This window comes from Cynocephalus volans, chromosome 9 (assembly GCF_027409185.1).
Source record: "Cynocephalus volans isolate mCynVol1 chromosome 9, mCynVol1.pri, whole genome shotgun sequence".
NCBI classification, from domain to species: domain Eukaryota; kingdom Metazoa; phylum Chordata; class Mammalia; order Dermoptera; family Cynocephalidae; genus Cynocephalus; species Cynocephalus volans.
In genome coordinates, this window is record NC_084468.1 from 129,046,105 (window position 1) to 129,065,178 (window position 19,074).

The following is a 19,074-nucleotide window of genomic DNA, read 5'->3' on the forward strand; positions in this document are numbered from 1 at the left end:
CTGTTTCCACCATTTAAACTCTGCACTGGAACTAACTTGTTGTTCTTTGGTTACTTCTAACACGGGGGAACTTCCTGTGGGGGCCAGCACTTGAACCTGTGGTTGAGCTAAATTATTGCTTTGCTGCTGATTCTCTGAGGGAGGGTTTCTATGCAGCTCAGGTTTTAATTGCTGACTTGTAAGTACTTCTGGGTCTTGTGAGGTCCAGTAGGCCTGGGTTGTATGGAAACTCTGGTCCGGGCCTGAGTGTTTTCAGTGAAATGCACCCCCTGCAGTTCTATATTTCTGACCAGTCTCCACTGTGCTGATTGGAAGGCAGATCAGCTGTCCATGCTGTGCCCCAATGTTCCTCCGGTGGGCCTGTCTCCCCCACCCCCACACTCCAAAAACTTCCCATGGGACAGGCCATGCACCGGTGCCTGTGATGACTCACCAACCTCTGAGTGGCTCCTTTTCTCAGTTGTCTATGGCTCCTTGTTCCTTTGTGGGTCTACAGGAACCCTGTTAGTGGTCTTGCTCGCCTGGGGGGGTGGGGTGGTGGTCACCAAGGCCTGCTTCTCCCCTGCGGACTTTAAGAAACTTCATATAAAGGGCACAGCTGCGGCTTTTGCCAGCTCTTGCTCCATGGGCTCACCAGGGCTGGTCTTGAAACGGCCAGGGCTTGAAAAGGCCAGGGCTTAAAACAGGTAGAGCAGTCCTTTCTTTCTCTCATCGTGGCTTCTCCCACCTTCATGCACTCTGTAGGTCTCTCCTTCTCTTCCCCTGAGCTCTAGTGGCCATAGCTTGGCTGTCGTTGCTTTTTGTAGTTGTAAATTGGTTGATTGTGGGAGAGGGTGATGCTGGGTACTGTTTATTCTGCCATCTTGACTGGAAGTCAGGATAAGTTTAAAAAAACTTTTTTTTTCTATTCTCTCATTTCTTCATATGTAAAATAAGATAATAACTACTGATTTGCTAATATTCAAGGTTTTCAGACAGGAGACGGATGTACTGGGTTAAGAGCTTTAAAAAAGTGCTACCCAATTGTAGGGTAATTTTATTAAGATACTATTCTTTATGTGCCAAAAAGAATCATAAGATAAGCTTTGGGGAAAAAGAATATCAGAAATGCAAACTTTTGTATTTCAATTCCATTTCCTCTTGAAAAAATGACCCAAATGCTATTAAATGATCTTTTCAGCCCAAGTTGTAGGTAATCCCTTAACATTCTTAAAAAGTTTCCCATTGAAATCAGAAACAAAATCCTTTTAAGATTTTATTTCTCCTATGACATTCTTTGAGAGTGTGAAAATATTTTTAACCTCTTTGGGAAGAAGCAACAGCCACATTTCCTTTCCTGTAATATTGTAACATTATTTACATAACTATTTCTTTCAGAAACTCTTTTCCTTTGCACACATAATAAGAAAACTGTTATTGGATAGAGTGGAAATATCAGTCACAGACTCATAGAAACTTAAAACTGGAAGGAATCTCAAGTGTCACTTTGTCCATCTTCTCACTGCACAGATAAGGAAATGAGGTCTACAGCAGTTAAGTGATTTGTTCCGGCTTTTCCTGAGACAGCTGGAACTTGAATCCAGACTAAAATCAGGTATGGGCTGTTTCCACATTTTGCTGAATCCTATGTCTACCAAAAAGCTATATGCTTTTAGCTTAATGCATGGTTTCTTGTTATAGTTCAGCTGTGTAACTGCGACCACAGACCCATAACGAAGTATAAATAATGTGAGGAATAGTTGCCTTGATTTGCCTTTGTACATAGTGTCTATAAATAGCAAGAATATACAGTGGACCTTTAATAAGTGTTGATCATGACACTCTATTTAAAATTTAGATATCATTCATTCAATGCAGAAATGCTTTGGGAATAATAAAAAATTGGGAATCTCACCACTGACTGCCAATAGTCAGTTGACATGCTCTGAGATTATGTGCTTTCATTTGCTATTTAAAAATATTAAAAATGAATATAAACATTTGCTTAACCTAAGGACCTGGAATACTCTGAAACATTCTCTTGCTAGGTGTAGTGAAGAAGTTTTCCACATATATTGGAACTCTAGATAAGCAAAGGGATTTGAATATTCCAGAGAAAAAGATAAATAAAAGTAAAATACCAATTCCACAGGATATCATGGATCTAATTTCTTTCTTGAGGAGATCTATTGACTGACTGTGCACTGAGTCATTCTTAACTAGGGTACAAGCTGTTCTTCAATCTCTGCTATGTAAAATATCTTCTCATTATTACACAAATATCACCACCAAACTAGAGAATAAACTGGGAGAGTTCATGGTTTTATGGCAACCCACAGCAAGTGATGCTGTCTTGACAAAAGATAAAATTACCTCCAACCCTGAGTTGAAACTATAGGAGAGCAGCAAACAAGCCCTGTAGTATTGTTTTAGAGGAAGCACAGTGATAGCTCTGCACTTCCTTCAGGCCTCCTCTGTCTTCCCGAACGAACTCCAGGGAATGGCATCATGTCAGGCTTTCCAGATGGATTATGTGAAGCCATAGCTCAATGTCATTTTCAATAGGAAGCCTCATAATTAAAGGTCAAATAGTCACTTCATCTGCAATCAATCAATAGAAAAAGTACTAATACGAAGAACTAATCAATCAATGGCAAATGCACTAATAAAAGCAATGAATCAAATTCAGCATGTGTGTGGATGAAAGTACATGAAAGAGAATAAGACAGGGCAAAAGCAAGAACAATAAAATAAATCGAAGGTGTATATACTAGAGAATTTCAGAAATTCTCAAGCAGGAGTTTTCATCTTTGGTTTATTAGTTACATGGTTAGCAATTTGCCTGCAATGACTTGTTCTTAAATACAAATACTAGATGTAATAATGAATGGTATTTTGTAAGTTTCACTTAATGTATTCTATTGAAGATGTCAAAGATTATATATATGTATATATAAAATCACTAGAAGAAATATGACTGGTAGCAAAAGGGAAAGATATATTTTTAAAGTGCCAAATAGGTATATTACAATCTGTTGTATTTCATCTTATGTGAGAGGTGAGTGATACTACCTGAAATTGTCCCCTGCTTTCTGGAATATGAATTCTTCACACACCGTGTGATGTTCTTTCATTTCTATGCAGAAAAGAATTTCCATTAGGATAATTATCAGCCTGTAGCTCAGGTCACTGTCATGGCATATCCTTTATACTAGTGATGTCAGGTCACCAGTACAGGGAAACATGCATTGGATCTTGTGAAAATGGAAACAGTAAATTTATAGGGCCTAACAAGTCCTTTCTAGCAATAGCATCCACACATTCCTTGCTATATGTGGAAATAGGGCTGATTTCTCTGAGATAAAGGAAGCAGCAAAGAAGCCATTTTAATACATGCTACCTAAGAGACTGCAGGAGGGAAACTAGGTATAATCAAGGAATGACAGAATATTCAGTTGGAAGTAAAATTTCCTAATCTTAGAGCTAAAGGAACTGAGGCCTGGGGAAGTATCAATGGAACAGCCAAACTGAGTATTTAGGTCTTACAATTTTCCAAGAGAGTTTAAGTCTGTTGTGAAGTAACTAAGGATGTATACTACCTGGTTACTTAGATATCATACTAGTGTCTTACTGGAGGATCTAAGTATCTATTCCATGGAAGAACACTGCAAAAGCAAACAAAAATCCAAGTTAACCCAACTCTTTTTAGCAAAACAACTGCTTGTGATTGATCTTCAGAGCACCCATCTGCTTGCCTGAAAATCAGCATTCAGAAAGCATAAAGAACAGTATGGCATTGGGATTATGGAAAATGAAAAGATAAAACAATAATTGAATAGGCAGGTATTTTGCTTATAGAAAAGAATACTGGTCACACTGCAGTATGCTTCTTGCTTTGTTCAACACAGCCAGCTCTAGCACAGAAGAACATCATGGAGAAACAAGGAAAATCCATTTTGGTTTTCCTGACAAAAGCAAATCCCTAGGAGTGGGTTGGGTTTAAAAGCCATTGAAGAAATGCAGACATACTCATATTTGCTGCAGCCATGGGTTAGCATGTGTTCTAAGGACACAGTCTCATTTGATCCCTGCACTCTACACATCTGAGGAGTCTGGCAGCATCTGCCATTGGATTCCCTAACTTTATAAAAGTCCCTTAGTTTTTAGAAGTCCTGGAATATAAGACACTACATCACAATAATACACATGAGAAAGAAATGCCAGACAATTTATTTGAGACAAAACCACACATGTTACATGAAAATCTACAAGATGGGGTCAGGGGACTGGAACTCTGGAAGTGGTAAAATGGTTACAACTAATATAGTTAACAATAATGACTAATAGTAGCTAATGCTATAGAGTATCTCCTGTGTGCCAGGCAGTACAGCATGCATGTAGGTGGGCTATCTCATTTAGTCCACAGCAATCTAAATACAGTACAATCATGACAACACACTTTATCATATACTGACTACTACCTATTATCTTCCAAGTATTGTGCTAGGTACTTAAATTTTATCTTTAATCTTCACAATAACCTTACAAAGTGAGTATTATTCTTCCATTTTACAGATGAAAAAGCTAAGGTTAAGGGAGGTTAACTAATTTGTCCAGGGTCACAAAATCATGATTGGAATATGGCTTCCAAAAAGCTCTTTTAAACTTCAATTTGGTGATGATTATCATGAAAACCAAACATAGTACAATGCATGAACAGTTTGTATATAACTTATTCAAATAAGCTGGAGCCCTAGATAACAACTGCTAAATCATTTTCCAAACTTTGTAAGACAGACAACAGACTATCAGGTAAATATGTTTGGGATTAGCAAACACATTATCAAATGTCTTCATTTTCTAGTTTATAGACTGAAGTTTTTTAATGTAAGCAGACTTAGAGCAATGTTATGATTCTTAATTCTCTTAAATCACATGCAAAAATGTAGAGAAATTTTTAATATGAGTTTTTGACATAACATGCCTACCACCTCAAGGAGTTTGTGCAAGATGTATATTTATATTTCAGTAAAGTTACTGATTACTTAATGACTTTTAATGACTAAAAACATAGTTTCTGGATGTCTAACAGGTTATTGAGATAATGCCATTAAATTGAATAAAGCCGAGTAGAAAATAGCACTTTTCTTCTTAATCTATTTTTGTCCATTAAATACTTATTTCAATTTTAGTGCTAATTCAATTGAGCTAATGATAACTTACTGTGTTTCTTTATAGAAATAATATAACATTCAGCAATATATTTCAAACTAATGTCAATATCAAATTAGAGTAATACCATTATTCTCACCTTGCTTTGAGCTTCCAGAAAAGAAGTTAACATTTTCCGGGGGCAATACTAGAGCCTTCCAAACAAAGTTTTTGCCAATTCCTTTTTGAGAAGCAGCCCAACCTACCCCTGGAACCCTCCCCAACCAGCTCTAAAGTTAACATTCAACACTGATAATCTTTTATGAGAACTGAAAACATGATTACAAATTAAGCTAAATCCTACAGTATTAAATTTAGGTCCTCAGAGACTGGTTCAATCAAGTAATAGTATTTCAAATCAATGACCCATCCTCACTTTGCTATTGTTCTTTATCTATCAGAGTAGACAATATCCCATTCCATTTAATCTAAAGAGTTCCTTGAATTTCAAAATCATAAGATGTAACTCTTATGTAAATCATAAGAGGGTAATAGATGGTTTGAAACTCTGCGAATCACTTACCCAATGTGAGAGATTTGTGTGTAGAACAGAAAATGATAGCCACTGTATCTGCTGGTGTGAAATCCGAATTATTCCTAGGGACAAAAAAAAGATTTTTTACAAATACTTTTATAAAAAGTCTATCTCATACATCCTCAATCAAATGTAGTACTTACCTTCATACTAACATCCCTTTGATCAATCTTGGTGACAGAAGTAATTCTACACCAAAATGTATAGAAGTGTCTGAATTTCTTTTTCAAAAACCACTTCTGAGTCATTTATTTATGAAAAGGAAAACAGTTTAAAAAATTCGTGATGGAGGTCTCCAAAGATCACATATGTAATCAGCCTATGGTGTAGGACTTTATGAAAATAATGTAGAAAGGAACTCTTTAAGCTAAGTCTCTAGGTTATCACTTGATATTACCCAGTGGCTTGAAAGAATTAATGTTATCTTCAAAAATGCTTCTCTCAAAGATACATTCTTTTAGTAGCAAACACACACTTCTGAGAAATATATTGTATGAACAAAGACTTAACATCATATGATGTAGTAAAAATAATAAATTATAATTTGTTGGCAGTTACCACATATCAGGAACTTGTCTAAGGTCTTTACGGGACCTCATAAGGTAAGTGATACAATATCCCTATTTACAGATGAGAAAACTGAGGTACAAAGAAGTCATGTAACTGACTCATATGTAACTTAGCTAGTAAGTGACAGAACCAGGATTCGAATAGAGTCTAACTCCTAGGCCTCTGCTCTTACCTGCTACATTGTACTATTGTAATATAATATGTTAACATAAAAAAAATCTTGCTTAGTCAAAATTGATTAAATGTTATGCGGGGCAGTTAGTACTGGGTGCTGGCTATCAGAACTGGATTTCCTATTTTAGATTATAGAGATTTAGAAAATCATGAGCCAAAAAGATTAGAAATGTAATTATTATTATTGTGCCCTTATATTTTAGGAACTATTCCTTGCTGTAGAATCAGGGTTTGATGGTATAGTACATCTATTTACTACCTGCCCTGAATTCTGACAAGAGCTAGCAAACAGAAAAATGCTCCAGAAACTGACTGTATATAAACAGTTGCAGATATAACATCTACCCTATTTTTAAGGATCTCTAACAAAAGAGATCCCACCACTTCCATTAGAAAGTTCTTCCTCATGCATAACTTTTGCTGGGAGAAAAATCTTCCCTAAATAGATCCTACATCCTGTTTTCTTTGATATATACTCACTGAAGGGAAGAAAATCCTTTTCCTCCTCATCCCCTGTGCAGGAGAACATTTAAATGGTCCTTTGGTCTCCTCTCCTCTGAAAGAGAATGTATGTTCCTGCTTCCTAACCAGTCTTACTTCCAGCTCTTTCTTTTTTTTTTTTCTAATTTTTCTTTTGCTTTTTTGTTCGATTTATTTCTGTATTAAAATATAGTCGATTGTACATATCTGTGGAATACAAAGCTGAATGTCAGTACCTTCGTGCAATATGTGATGCTCAAATCAGGATAATTAGTATATTCAATATTATACAATGTAATCACTTTTCATGGCCCTTTACCAATTCCTCCTTTACCCCCGTTCCCCTCCCTCTTTCCCACCTCTGGTGACTTCAGTTCTATTCTCTCCTTTTGGAAGTTCAACTAATTATTCTGATTGTTGTATCTTTCTTTCTTTTTTTTATTTATTTGTTTACTTTTTTTTTTTTATAGCTCCACTTATGAGTGAGGACATGCAGTATTTCTCTTTCTATGCCTGGCTTTATTCACTTAACATAATTTTCTCTAAATTCATCTATGTTGCTGCAAATGGCAGAATTTCACCCTCTTTTATAGCAGAGTAGTATTCCATTGTGTAAATATACCACATTTTCCTTATCCAGTCATCTAACGTTGGATATTTAGGTTGGTTCCAACTCTTAGCTATTGTAAATAGAGCTGAGATAAAAATGGGAGTGCAGGTATCTCTTTGATATGATGATTTCCATTTCTTTGGGTATATACCCAGCAGAAGAATTGCTGGATCTTATGGCAATTCTATCTGTAGTTATTTGAGGAACCTCCATACCGTTTTCCATAATGGCTGCCCCAATTTACAGTCCCACCAACAGTGAAGGAGGTTTCCCCTTTCTCCATGTCCTCACCAGCATTTGTTATTCTCTGTCTTTTTGATACTAGCCAGTATAACTGGGGTGAGATGATATCTCTATGTAGTTTTGATTTGCATTTCTCTGATGCTGAGTGATGATGAGCATTTTTTCATGTGTCTGTTGGCCCTTTGTATATCTTCCTTTGAGAAATACCTATTCAGCTCCTTTGTCCATTTTTTAAAATGGACTATTTGTTTTTTTACTCTTAAGTCATTTGAGTTACTTGTATATTCTGGACATTAATCCTTTGTTGGATGTATAGTTTGCAAATATTTTCTCCTACTCTGCAGGTTGTCTATTCACACTGTCTGTGGCTGTGCAGAAGCTTTTTAGATAACAACTTTCCAAATTGAATATTTGGTGTCTCACCTCATTTGAGAATTCTTCGCAGATGTGTGTCACTCAAGTATAATAAGATTACTGTTTCCACATTTTATCCTGACATTTATATTGTGATACAACTCTTGCTTTTTAAACATTGTACTACATGGCTGACATATTTCTTTATCCCTTTATTCCTCATGGTAGGCCTAATGGGGAAGGAGCTCTGTAAGGTTCTGTAAACACATGGGCTTGTTTCTGGGATCTCTATCTTGTTCAATTGATTTATTTGTCTATTTTTATGCTAGTACCATGCTGTTTTGGTTATTATAGCTTTATAGTGTATTACGAAGTCAGGATGTATGAGGCCTCCAATTTTGTTCTTTTTGTTCAAGATTGCCTTAGCAATATGGGGTCTTTTGTGGTTCCATACAAATTTTAAGATCACTTTTTCTATTTCTGTGAAGAATATCATTGGTATTTTGATAGGGATTATGTTGAGTGTGTAGATTGCTTTGGGTAATATGGACATTTTGATGATGTTCATTCTTCCAGCCCAAGAACGTGGGATACCTTTCCATTTATCTGTGTCCTCTTCAATTTTTTTCCACCAATGTTTTATAGTTTTCATCCCAGAGGTCTTTCACCTCCTTGGTTAAATTTATTCCTACGTATTTCATTTCTTTGGTAGCTATTGTGAGTGGGATTACTTTCTTGATTTCTTCTTCAGCTATTTTGTTATTGGTACATAGGAAGACTATTGATTTTTGTGTGTTGATTTTGCATCCTGACACTGTACTGAGTTCATTTATTAGTTCTAGTAATTTTTGGTGGAGTATTTAGAGTTTTCTAGGTATATGATCATGTCATCTGTAAATAGGGACAGTTTGGCTTCCTCCTTTCTGATTTGGATGCCCTTTATTGCTTTCTCTTGCCTTTCTGCATTGGCAAGAACTTCCACGCACTTACAGCCAACTGATTTTCAACAAAAGTGCCAAGAATATACACTGGGAAAAGGACAGGATTTTCAACAAATGGTGCTGGGAAAATTGTATAGCTACATGCAGAAGTTTGCAACTAGATCCCTATCTCTCACCATACACAAAGATCAACCCAAAATGGATTAAAGACCTAAATTTCAGGCCTGAAACTATGAAATTACAAGAAAAAAATGTAGGGAAAACACTACATGAAATGGGAGCAGGCAGCTCTTTTATGAACAAGACTATAAAGGTACAGGCAACTAAAGCAAAAGTACACAAATGGGTCTACATCAAACTAAAAAGCTCCTGCACAGCAAAGAACACTATCAACAAAGTGAAGTGATAACCTACAGAGTGGGAGAAAACTACACATCAGGAAAGGGGCTAATGTCAAGACAGTATAAGGAACTCAGATAACTCAACAGCAAAAAGCCAAGTAACCAGTTAAAAAATTGGGCAAAGGATCAGAACACATATTTTTCAAAAGAAGACATACAAATAGTCAACAGACACATGAAAAAATACTCAACATCACTGATCATCAAGGGAATGCAAATTAAAACAACAGTGAGATATCACCTCACCCCAGTTAGAATGGCTATTGTCAACAAGACAGAAAATAACAAATGCTGGTGAGCACAAAGAGAAAAGGGAACCCTCCTACATTGTTGGTGGGAATGTAAATTGGTACAGTCACTGTGGAAAACAATATGGAGGTTCCTCAGAGAACTAAAAATACATCTGCCTTATGACCCAGCTATTCCAGTACTTGGTATATACACAAAGGAAATTAAAACAATACATCAAAAAGACACCTGCACTCCCATGTCCATCACAATGCTATTCTCAGGAGCCAAGAGATGGAATCAACCTAAATGTCCATCAACGGATGAATGAATAAAAAAAACTGTGGTATATATACACAATATAATACTATTCAACTATAAAAAGAAATTATATCCTATCATTTGCAGCAACATGGATGGAACTAGAAACTATTATGTTAAGTGAAGTCAGGCACAGAAAGACAAATACCGCATGATCTCACTTATATGTGGAATTTTAAAAAATGGTTCTCATAGAAATAGAGTAGAATGATGGTTACCAGAGGCCAGGAGGGGAGGGATTTAGGGGAAGAATGGTGTACTAATGGGTACAAAACTATGCTATCTACCCTAAGTGAATCATTGTGCAGTATAGGCATATATTGAAACAACACACTGTACCCCACAAAAATAAATATGAATGAAACTGAAAAAAAAAAAAACCACACATGGGCAGAGATATGAAAGGAGTACAAATATATGCTCTCTATAAAAGAGACAGAGAGAGAGAGGAGAGAGAAGTAAAGTGTTTTGCCACTGACAGAGAAGGATTGCCTCTAGCTTGGCAGGGGGCATAGGAGATAATGATGGAGCACATCTTGGAGGAAATAACAATTGAGCTGTGCCTTAAAGAACATGTTTAGACCTGTGCAGATGTGCATTTTAGGTAAGAGATAGTGACACTGCAGTATGGGAGTACAGGGGGCACATGGCAAAGAGTAGATACTTCAGGCTGACTTGAGACCAGGAGGTTGGACTTGATAGGATGGGATAAGGGGAACTGCTGAAGGACTTGGGACAGAAGAATGACATGGTCAGACCTGTTCTTAAGGGGAAGTAATTGGCAATGTTACAAGACTGAAGATGGTGAGGCTTGGCAGGAAGCAGGGAGGGGTTGAAGAATCATAGTGAGGGCAGGAGAGAGAAGGAAGAGACATGGAGATAGAATGAAAGAACCTGTCAACGGTTAACCTCTATGCAGTACTCCCTCCCAACAGTTTATGAGCACAGGCACTGGGGACAGACACACCTCATTTTAAATCCAGACCACCCATTCACTTATTTATAAAATGAGGATAATACTGCCTGCCTCTTATAGTCAACATGAAGATAAATGCCAATGTTTGTTAAGAATTTGGCACACTGTGTTTATACATGCTAGCAGAAATTTTTATTGTTATTATTACTGCTTTGAGAGAGGAGGAAGAATTAAAGAGACATTAAAAACTTTGAGCATATAAGACCAAGAGGAGCATTAAGAAATTAGTGAAATAGAGATTGGACGAGGAGGCCCAACGGGCTTTGGGAAGGGAGGAGGCTGACGCGTTGATACTGAAGCAAAAGTAGACAGGGTGGGTGAAAAATATGGACAATTTTCAGGTAGATCAATCAGAAAGCAGAGGCAATTTATGTCAGAAATTTTACTATCTTTGTAAAGTGTGAGGCACTTCACTCATCCACAGACAGAGTCTGAGGTAATACTGAGGCGTGGGACCTGAAGAAATTAGAAAAGCTTGACATAAGCAGATTTGGGAATATGATATACAGTCAATTCTCGAAGAATAAAAACTTCCAGGTAGGAGGGAATGCCTACCTGCAACCGTAGAACATGTAGCATAACCAACCGGCCTAGTTTTGGGATGTTCTCGAGCAATGCTTGGGGTGTTAGTAACACTACTAAGACTCTTTTAGTCTTTTCCTGCTCTTGTTTACAACCAATCATTGCTGCATCTGAATTTGTGCAGTGTAGTTTTCTTTCTAGAGAGTCTGGCGGTATACTTTTCCCTTAGTGAACTTTGATCTGCTTGATATTTGTTCTTTTCCAGATTAAAGCACATTTCCAATATGTCAAAGTCTTTCTGGTCAAGGAGTCTCTGATTTAATCTGGCGCTGGCTGCCACTCATTAGAGCAGAACTTACAATGTGGCTAAAGAGGCTATTTGCAAGATATGCTCACCTGTCCTCTGTTTCAAGCAAGGAGACTGAAGCTAGGCCCACACTGTGAGATTTCTGGCTTGTGTGAATTGGAACACTGCTCTATAGTTCTGTTGACACGAAGTCTATCAGTGGGAAATGGGAATTAAAATTTTAAGGCATATAAAGGGAATGTTGAAGGTTAAAAACAATATTCCTCCTCAGTAGGGGGGAGTTGTACTCTAGCCGTACAGTAGCAGAGTGCTCTACACCGGGATCGCAGGGAAAGCTGAGAGTGGACACTCACTTAACCCTCCACGGTGGTGACGGTGAACAACCGCAGCAGTAAACTTGATCGTGCGCTTTTCTAGGCACTTTGCATCCAGCATTTCTTCCTTCTGAGAACAGCCTTATAACGGAGATGATAGTATTACTGTCCTGCTTTTTCCAAAAAGGGAATTTGAAGCACACAAAGGTCAACCAAGCTCCCTAAAGGTAGACAACGAGTAAGTAGTCTGCCCCAAATTTTGGAGATAAGTTTGCCATCTGAGAAAAAGAATATAAAAAACAAAACATGCTACAAAATTTGGTGGTGAGAGCAGCTATCTTGGTAAGTAACCCATCCTCAGCTATGCTCTGTCAAGAGTGGCTTCATGGCACAAGGTTGTGACAATACACAGAAAAATAAATTGTCCTGTACATTACAATTAAGGAGTAATGACTATAATTATTTTCAGAGATTAACATCTGTATTGTGTCTTCTCCCACTCCTGAAAGGAATCATATTACTATCTATTTTCTAACTCTACCTTATCTCTTTTTAATATTGATTTTCTTTTTATCCTCTTTTTATAATTCTTTTGATCACTTTGACTTCCCTTGAGATGTTTATTTCCTTTTCTTCCCAACCAGTCTTTTTATTCTCTCTTACAAAGCTTTCAATCAGTGTTTTCCACATAATATTTATTTTGCCTTCCTTCGCAATACCCACAGAGGAAAACATGTCAGGTTTTACTAGCAGAATCACAGAATGCGGAGCAGAAAATGTCCTCTGAGATAGTTCTGTCTAAGCCCACTCTTTTCAGAGGAAGAAACTTTCATGTGAAATACTTTTCTTTGTTAACCTTTGTACCTATGTTTTGTCTTTGCTCATTTTTGGAAAAGACCTCGTCCGTCACTACCTGTGTGGCACTAAACAGGTTACCAGAGCTCTGAGGCTTCCCTCCTCTCTGGAATGGTAAAGAGACTTACCATTACTAATAATGCCTGTCTTTCCTCCTTCGCGGTCTCCCTCGCCCACCTTCCTTCTCCCAGGGCTATGGTGACAGGCCGATTGAGACAGCTGAATGAAAATGTACTCATAGGTAATAAAACACCTATACAAATATTTGAATGTTATTTTCTTCCTTTTCCTTTCTTGACAGTTTCTTTTGTCAATCTAGTGACACTCTAGGTTTCCTTTACTCTAGTTATCAGCCAGCCAAACTGTTTCATATATTTTTAAAAGACCCCCAATTACTGCTTTCTTTTTCTATGCTTTTTCAACATTTTTTAAAACTATGATAGTTTCCCAAATTTGCAAAAAGCTTAGATCACTCTGGGCAGCTGACTCTTGGTTTGATGAATCAACTCTTATTTCCTAGCAATTATGACAGAGGAAAGTAAAAAATAATATATTACAAAACTGGAGAAGCTAATTCTCTCTCCTCTATTGTTAATTTTTGATATAATATGAACTATTTTGATATAATAAATATTCTAAGCAGCTAACATTCGCTGAATACTTACTATATGCTAGGCATTATACTGATTGCTTTATGTGCATATTATTTAATTCTCCAAATAAATCCTATGAGATAGGTACTACTACTATATTTGTTTTATATACAAGGGAACTGACATGAGTTACAAAGTTATTAAAAATAGGACTGAAACCCAAGTCTGTCCAACTCTTAAGAGTCGGAATTTTTAACCCTGAATCTATTCTGTTGACAGATAAATAAGAACACAGAATAACTCTCAAATCTATTTTAAATACTCACTAGCATGGTGACATGTCAGGTCAGTAAGTCTAAGAAATGCTAAGCAAAGTGTTGCAGGAAAGTTGAATTTTCTAGGCTGGGTCTCCCCTGGTTTTATGCTAAACTTCCATCATCAGAGTGCAGTAACATGCTGCACAAAAAAAGGCCGATTGATATCCATGCTGAGATTTTTGCCTTTTGATACCCAGATTGGTTTTAGATTTGCTAATCTGTGAGAAAAAATTGAAATGCGCACACGCACACACACACACACACAGAGGCCCATTTCACTAATTTCAAGTAGGAAAAAACAAAAAGCAGAAAAAAAAATGGACATCACAGTATGAAGTCCTAGTTAAAACTCTTGGAATCTTTGACTAATTTGTTTGTGTGTGTGTGAACGTGAAGAATTCAATTAAACGCTCTTTACAGATTCCCCAACCAAAACAAGTGTAGTCGATCCTCCATATCTGTGGATTCCCTACCCATGTATTCAACCAACCATGGATCAAAAATATTCAGGAAATAAAAACAATAGAAAATAACAACACAACAATAAAAATAGTACAAATTAAAAGTAACACAATACAGTATAACAACTATTTCCATTGTATTAGATATTATAAGTAATCTAAAGATGATATAAAGTTTATGAGAGGGTGTGCGTATGTTATTGCAAATACTTATGCCATTTTATAAAATGGACTTGAGCATCCTTGGATTTTGGTATCTGTGAGCAGTCCTGGAACCAATTCCTTGTGAATACCAAGGGACAACTGTACTATGAATTTGAAAAGTAATTGAAATAGTTTAGTGCAGAGGAAAAAGCATGGGCAAATGCTTTGAAAATGTCATATGAAAATAGATTTCAATTCTAGGTACACTACTTGCCATCTGATTGTGGTTGAGTTTCTAAACTACTAAAATATGATTTTAGGCAAGTTACTAAAATAAACTACACTAAGCATTGGTGCTCATGTGCAAAATAGCAATAAAAATGCATAGTATGATAGTCTTTGCTGTCAGACTTCGATGAAATAACATATGCACAATCCCTAAGATAGTGCCTGGCATGAAGGACGGTTCAATAAATGTTGCTATCTTTCATTCCTGCAATAAAATCCTCAGGAGCTATGGGGTTTCTCAACATGAAAACAGAATGTGAAAATCATCTTCTAAATTTTGTCCATTTGAAAAATTCCCAAGTTTTAATGGAATATTTTGGAGCTACACAAACATTACCATGGAGCATGATTATAGCCACTCTACATTCCGTTTTTTACCAAAGAATGTGCATGTCTTACAGTGTGTCGAGAGATTCAAAATGTAACAGAACATTAGTGAAGACAGAATAAGGCAGAAAAGGATCTCAAAACCATAAGTCCTTGTGAAAGTACAGTCTACTCCAAGGTGAAAATTCTTAATTTTAATTCAACACTGATTGTGACCATCCCCCCCTCTCCCCGCCCTTCTTTCAGCAATCCTACCAGTGGCTGGCTGTGTTCTATCTTTTCAAGGAATTTCCCAGTCACTAACAAGATATCTGCATCCTACTATTCTGGTAGGATGAGTAAGTCTGATTATCACTTCTGCCACAAGGACCAGCAAACAAACAGCCACTGAAAAGCAAATGTCTTTTCTAAGGTGACATAACAAGCCATTTATAAAAGTAACTTAAAAATAGCTCCTACTCTTAGACTTACTCAATTAAGTCACATTTTCTCTGTGACTTAATGGCTCCAGGTCTTGCTCTTAGTTCATAAATCACAAGCTCAAGCTTGGGAAAATGCTTCAAATTACATCAATCAATAAGTTTTTATTGACTGTGCACAATCAGCCTAGTGCTACACCAAGTGCTGTGAGAGCCAGGTGCTTAATGTGAGGCCTAAACCCATCCACTGCTCTGGCACTATTTCACGCTTTATAAACAGCCTAGACCCTTTCTCTGGTGGTAATTCATGGCTATCAGCTGGCATTCAAGGGCCTTGCGATCTGGCTCAAGCCTACCTTTCCAGTTACTATTGCTATTTTAAATCTTCTTCTACTCCCATTGTCCTACCATGTCTTGTTTATTTGTGTATGTCTATATTTGTATTATTGCTTTTCCTCTCACCAAGAAACCCCTCTTTGCTTGCTGAACAATTAGCCATTCTTTATGGCTTATGTCAAATCCCATGGAGCCTTGCTCTACCACTGTTGTTGGGAGTGCTTTCTTTGAATTGACTACAGGATGGCTTACTATATCAGAGGACACTCCGTTATCATTGCTCATATCTAGTCTACAAACTCATGTAGGATCAGAATCATCTCTTATTTGTGGCATTCACTATGGTAACTTTCTCATACCAAAGGCTGAAGTAATGTCTGTTGAATATAAAATATTGGTAGAAGAAGTTGTAATTGAGGTGAGTCTTTAAGAACAGGAAAGATGAATTAGGACATGGAGATAAATTTGTATGTGGGGAAAGCCTAAGCAAGGGACAGAAATGAGAAAGCATGAGGTTCTCCCAGGGAACAACAAAGATTTTACCTCAACCTGAAGCTTAGACAACATGAATGCTAGTTGTGGTTTCTGAGATCAGAAAATAGACTACAGACTCAGCCTTAAACTTAGCCCTCCAAAGTAAAATTCATTCTGTAGGCACTGGATAACCATTGAAAATATCTGAACAGAGAGAGATTATCAGACAAGTCATTGGAAGCAGTACGAAACACATAAGAAAAGCTGGGCCTAGAAATGGAGTTTCCAGTAAGAGATCCATTGCAATAGCACAGGGAGAAAAGAGGAAACAAGAGCCTGAATTAGGCAAGTGACTTTGGGAGCAGAAAAGACATTACAGAGGTAGGATGTGGAAACTTAAAAAATAATGATATGAAGGATACCCCCAGTCTGAATAACTCTGAGGATGGTGGTTCCACTAAAAATAAGTTAAGAAATGAGAGAAAGAGGACTTTTTGGGAAAAAATATTAGTTCCATTTTGAATGCCTTTACTCCAAGGTTTTGTTAACACAGTCAGGTGAAGATATCTAAATGGTAAGTGAAAAATAGTACTGGAACTCAGAAAAAACATTGGAATGGAAGGTTTAGGCTTGAAAATTATCAGTATGAAGCTGACAGCTTGAGCCAGTAGAATGGAGGGGGTTGCCAAAGCACATGATGTGGATAGAAGAGGCTAGGGCCCAGGACAGATCCTTTGGCAACATCTATAATTTGAGGGTGGCAGAAGTGAGACAGAGTGGTCAGGGAGACAGGAGAAAACATAGAACAGTACAGTGGCATAGTAGCCAAGTGAACTAACATTTATGAAACTAACAATGAGAGATACCAAGTCACTTACCTTGTTGAAAAGATGAAGGTTAAAAGCATAAAACTCAGCTGAATAGAAAATACTGGAGGAAAAAAAAATTGAATCTAAATTACCATATAAAAACAGCATCTGTAGCATATTTACTGGTATGCTTAATTTTATCTGAAACTTATGGGAACTCAAACAGAAAAACAAAAGAATAAACCAAACCAATGGATACTGCTTAACTGATAGAATCATTTAAATTAGTGGAACTCAACCTGTTCTTATTGACAATATCCCAGACACAATCTGTAATATCTACTACTCAGGGAAAAATCTAAAACCCCCTTTGATGTAGATTTGATTATTTAATTTGTTCAATTTAAAAAGAGATTTATACAATGAATATTTGTAGCAAATAGCAGAAATATAGTAACATATAATATATACATTGGAATAACATCTTGATTTTAACAGCAAAAGATTCTTTGATATTATAATATCAATAGATGCTGTCCTTGGTATTATAGGGTAAATAGAACAAAAGGCTGATTTTTTGCCCCTTAGAAGTTACCTGCATCTTATAGTCTGCTGCTTCTTAAAATGAAATGATCTTACTTTTTTATTAGAAAATATGATACAAATATTCACATTTTAAAGAATGCAGCCAGATTATTTTACTCATAAAATAGTAGTACCATATAAATCCTGTTTTGAAATCACAATAGGGGGTAAGATCAGTTTAAAATTATAATAAACTAAGTTGGTGACAAAGTACTCAATCTAACATTTGAATCTGACAGACATTAAAGCTCCTCTTATCTGACTTCAACTATTGTAAATAAGAAAATGGTGCATCAGACATAAAATACAAAGGAGATTAGATCATAAGTACATAACTGCTGTCTTTTTAAAGAACAAATACACATGATAAAGTTACTGAGTAAATATAATATGAAACTAAATATTCATTTCTAATCAGATTAATATTAGGAAAGAATTTAGAGAACAGAAATTGCTACACGTTACTACTGAAGAGACTGAGGGACAGCCAGGATATACCACCTTCCAACTTACTTATGAACAGTATGAGAACAAGGCTGAATTTATCCAGGTCAATATTTGGGTTAGAGAACGTGTCACAGAATGTTGTGTAGATGATCATGAGGAGCACACAGCTGCTGATAGCACCAAAAGGAGGTTTCTTTCTTTCAAGCCAATCCTTGATGAATCTTCGGACAATCTGAAATACAAAGATCAACAGGTTGCCTCTTTTCAGAGATGCAGGGAGTTGAATTGGGCATCACAAAATGATTCTGACAGCAGAAAGACATAAAGGAAAGAATAATTTGGATGATGGCCACAGTGGATTTCAAAGCTTCCCTGCCACACCACTTTTCTTCTGGGGAATTTAACATTTGTAGTGCAACTTCCACTGGGTGTCCATAATGAGAGTATATTTTCAACTGCATTCAAATCCATCCTTAATCATGCCAAATGCTCTTTGCTAGCTGTCACTGAGACATGCCCATTAAGCGTCCCCAAAGTTTATCTCCTCTGCTGATCCTAATGGATGTGTGTAATTATCACAGTCCCCTTTGCCTCAACAGACAATTCCAAGTGCAACTTTGGGAATCTTAAAAATATGACATCTTCAAGAATTTCAAGACAGTATATAATCGAAAGTGATCCATGGAACATATTAATATTTAAAATGCTAGCAATGCACCAGAAGTTTTTAATTAAATTATAACTCATGCTTGAAAAGCAAAAGTGCATGTGTTGTGGGAGTTTAAATAATTCAAACTCTGAATATCTAGAGTTTTTGTGAATCCAAAGACAAATGCCATTTGCATGCTTTTAG

The 19,074-nt window shown here is 36.7% G+C and overlaps 1 protein-coding gene across 5 annotated transcripts in view; it reads right to left on the reverse strand.

The window, feature by feature from the left end:
• The window catches only part of SLC10A7 (solute carrier family 10 member 7), a 264,504-nt gene that overhangs the window by 22,859 nt on the left and 222,571 nt on the right, over positions 1 to 19,074 (reverse strand). For 4 of the 5 annotated variants that reach the window (XM_063108334.1, XM_063108336.1, XM_063108332.1 and 1 more), the window contains 3 exons: positions 18,288 to 18,453; positions 17,259 to 17,310; positions 5,714 to 5,787 (listed from right to left, as the gene is read on the reverse strand). In XM_063108334.1, coding sequence (XP_062964404.1) covers positions 5,714 to 5,787; positions 17,259 to 17,310; positions 18,288 to 18,453 — 292 coding nt within the window. The remainder of the gene's footprint in view (positions 1 to 5,713; positions 5,788 to 17,258; positions 17,311 to 18,287; positions 18,454 to 19,074) is intronic. The other variant, XM_063108337.1, reaches the window with a different exon arrangement.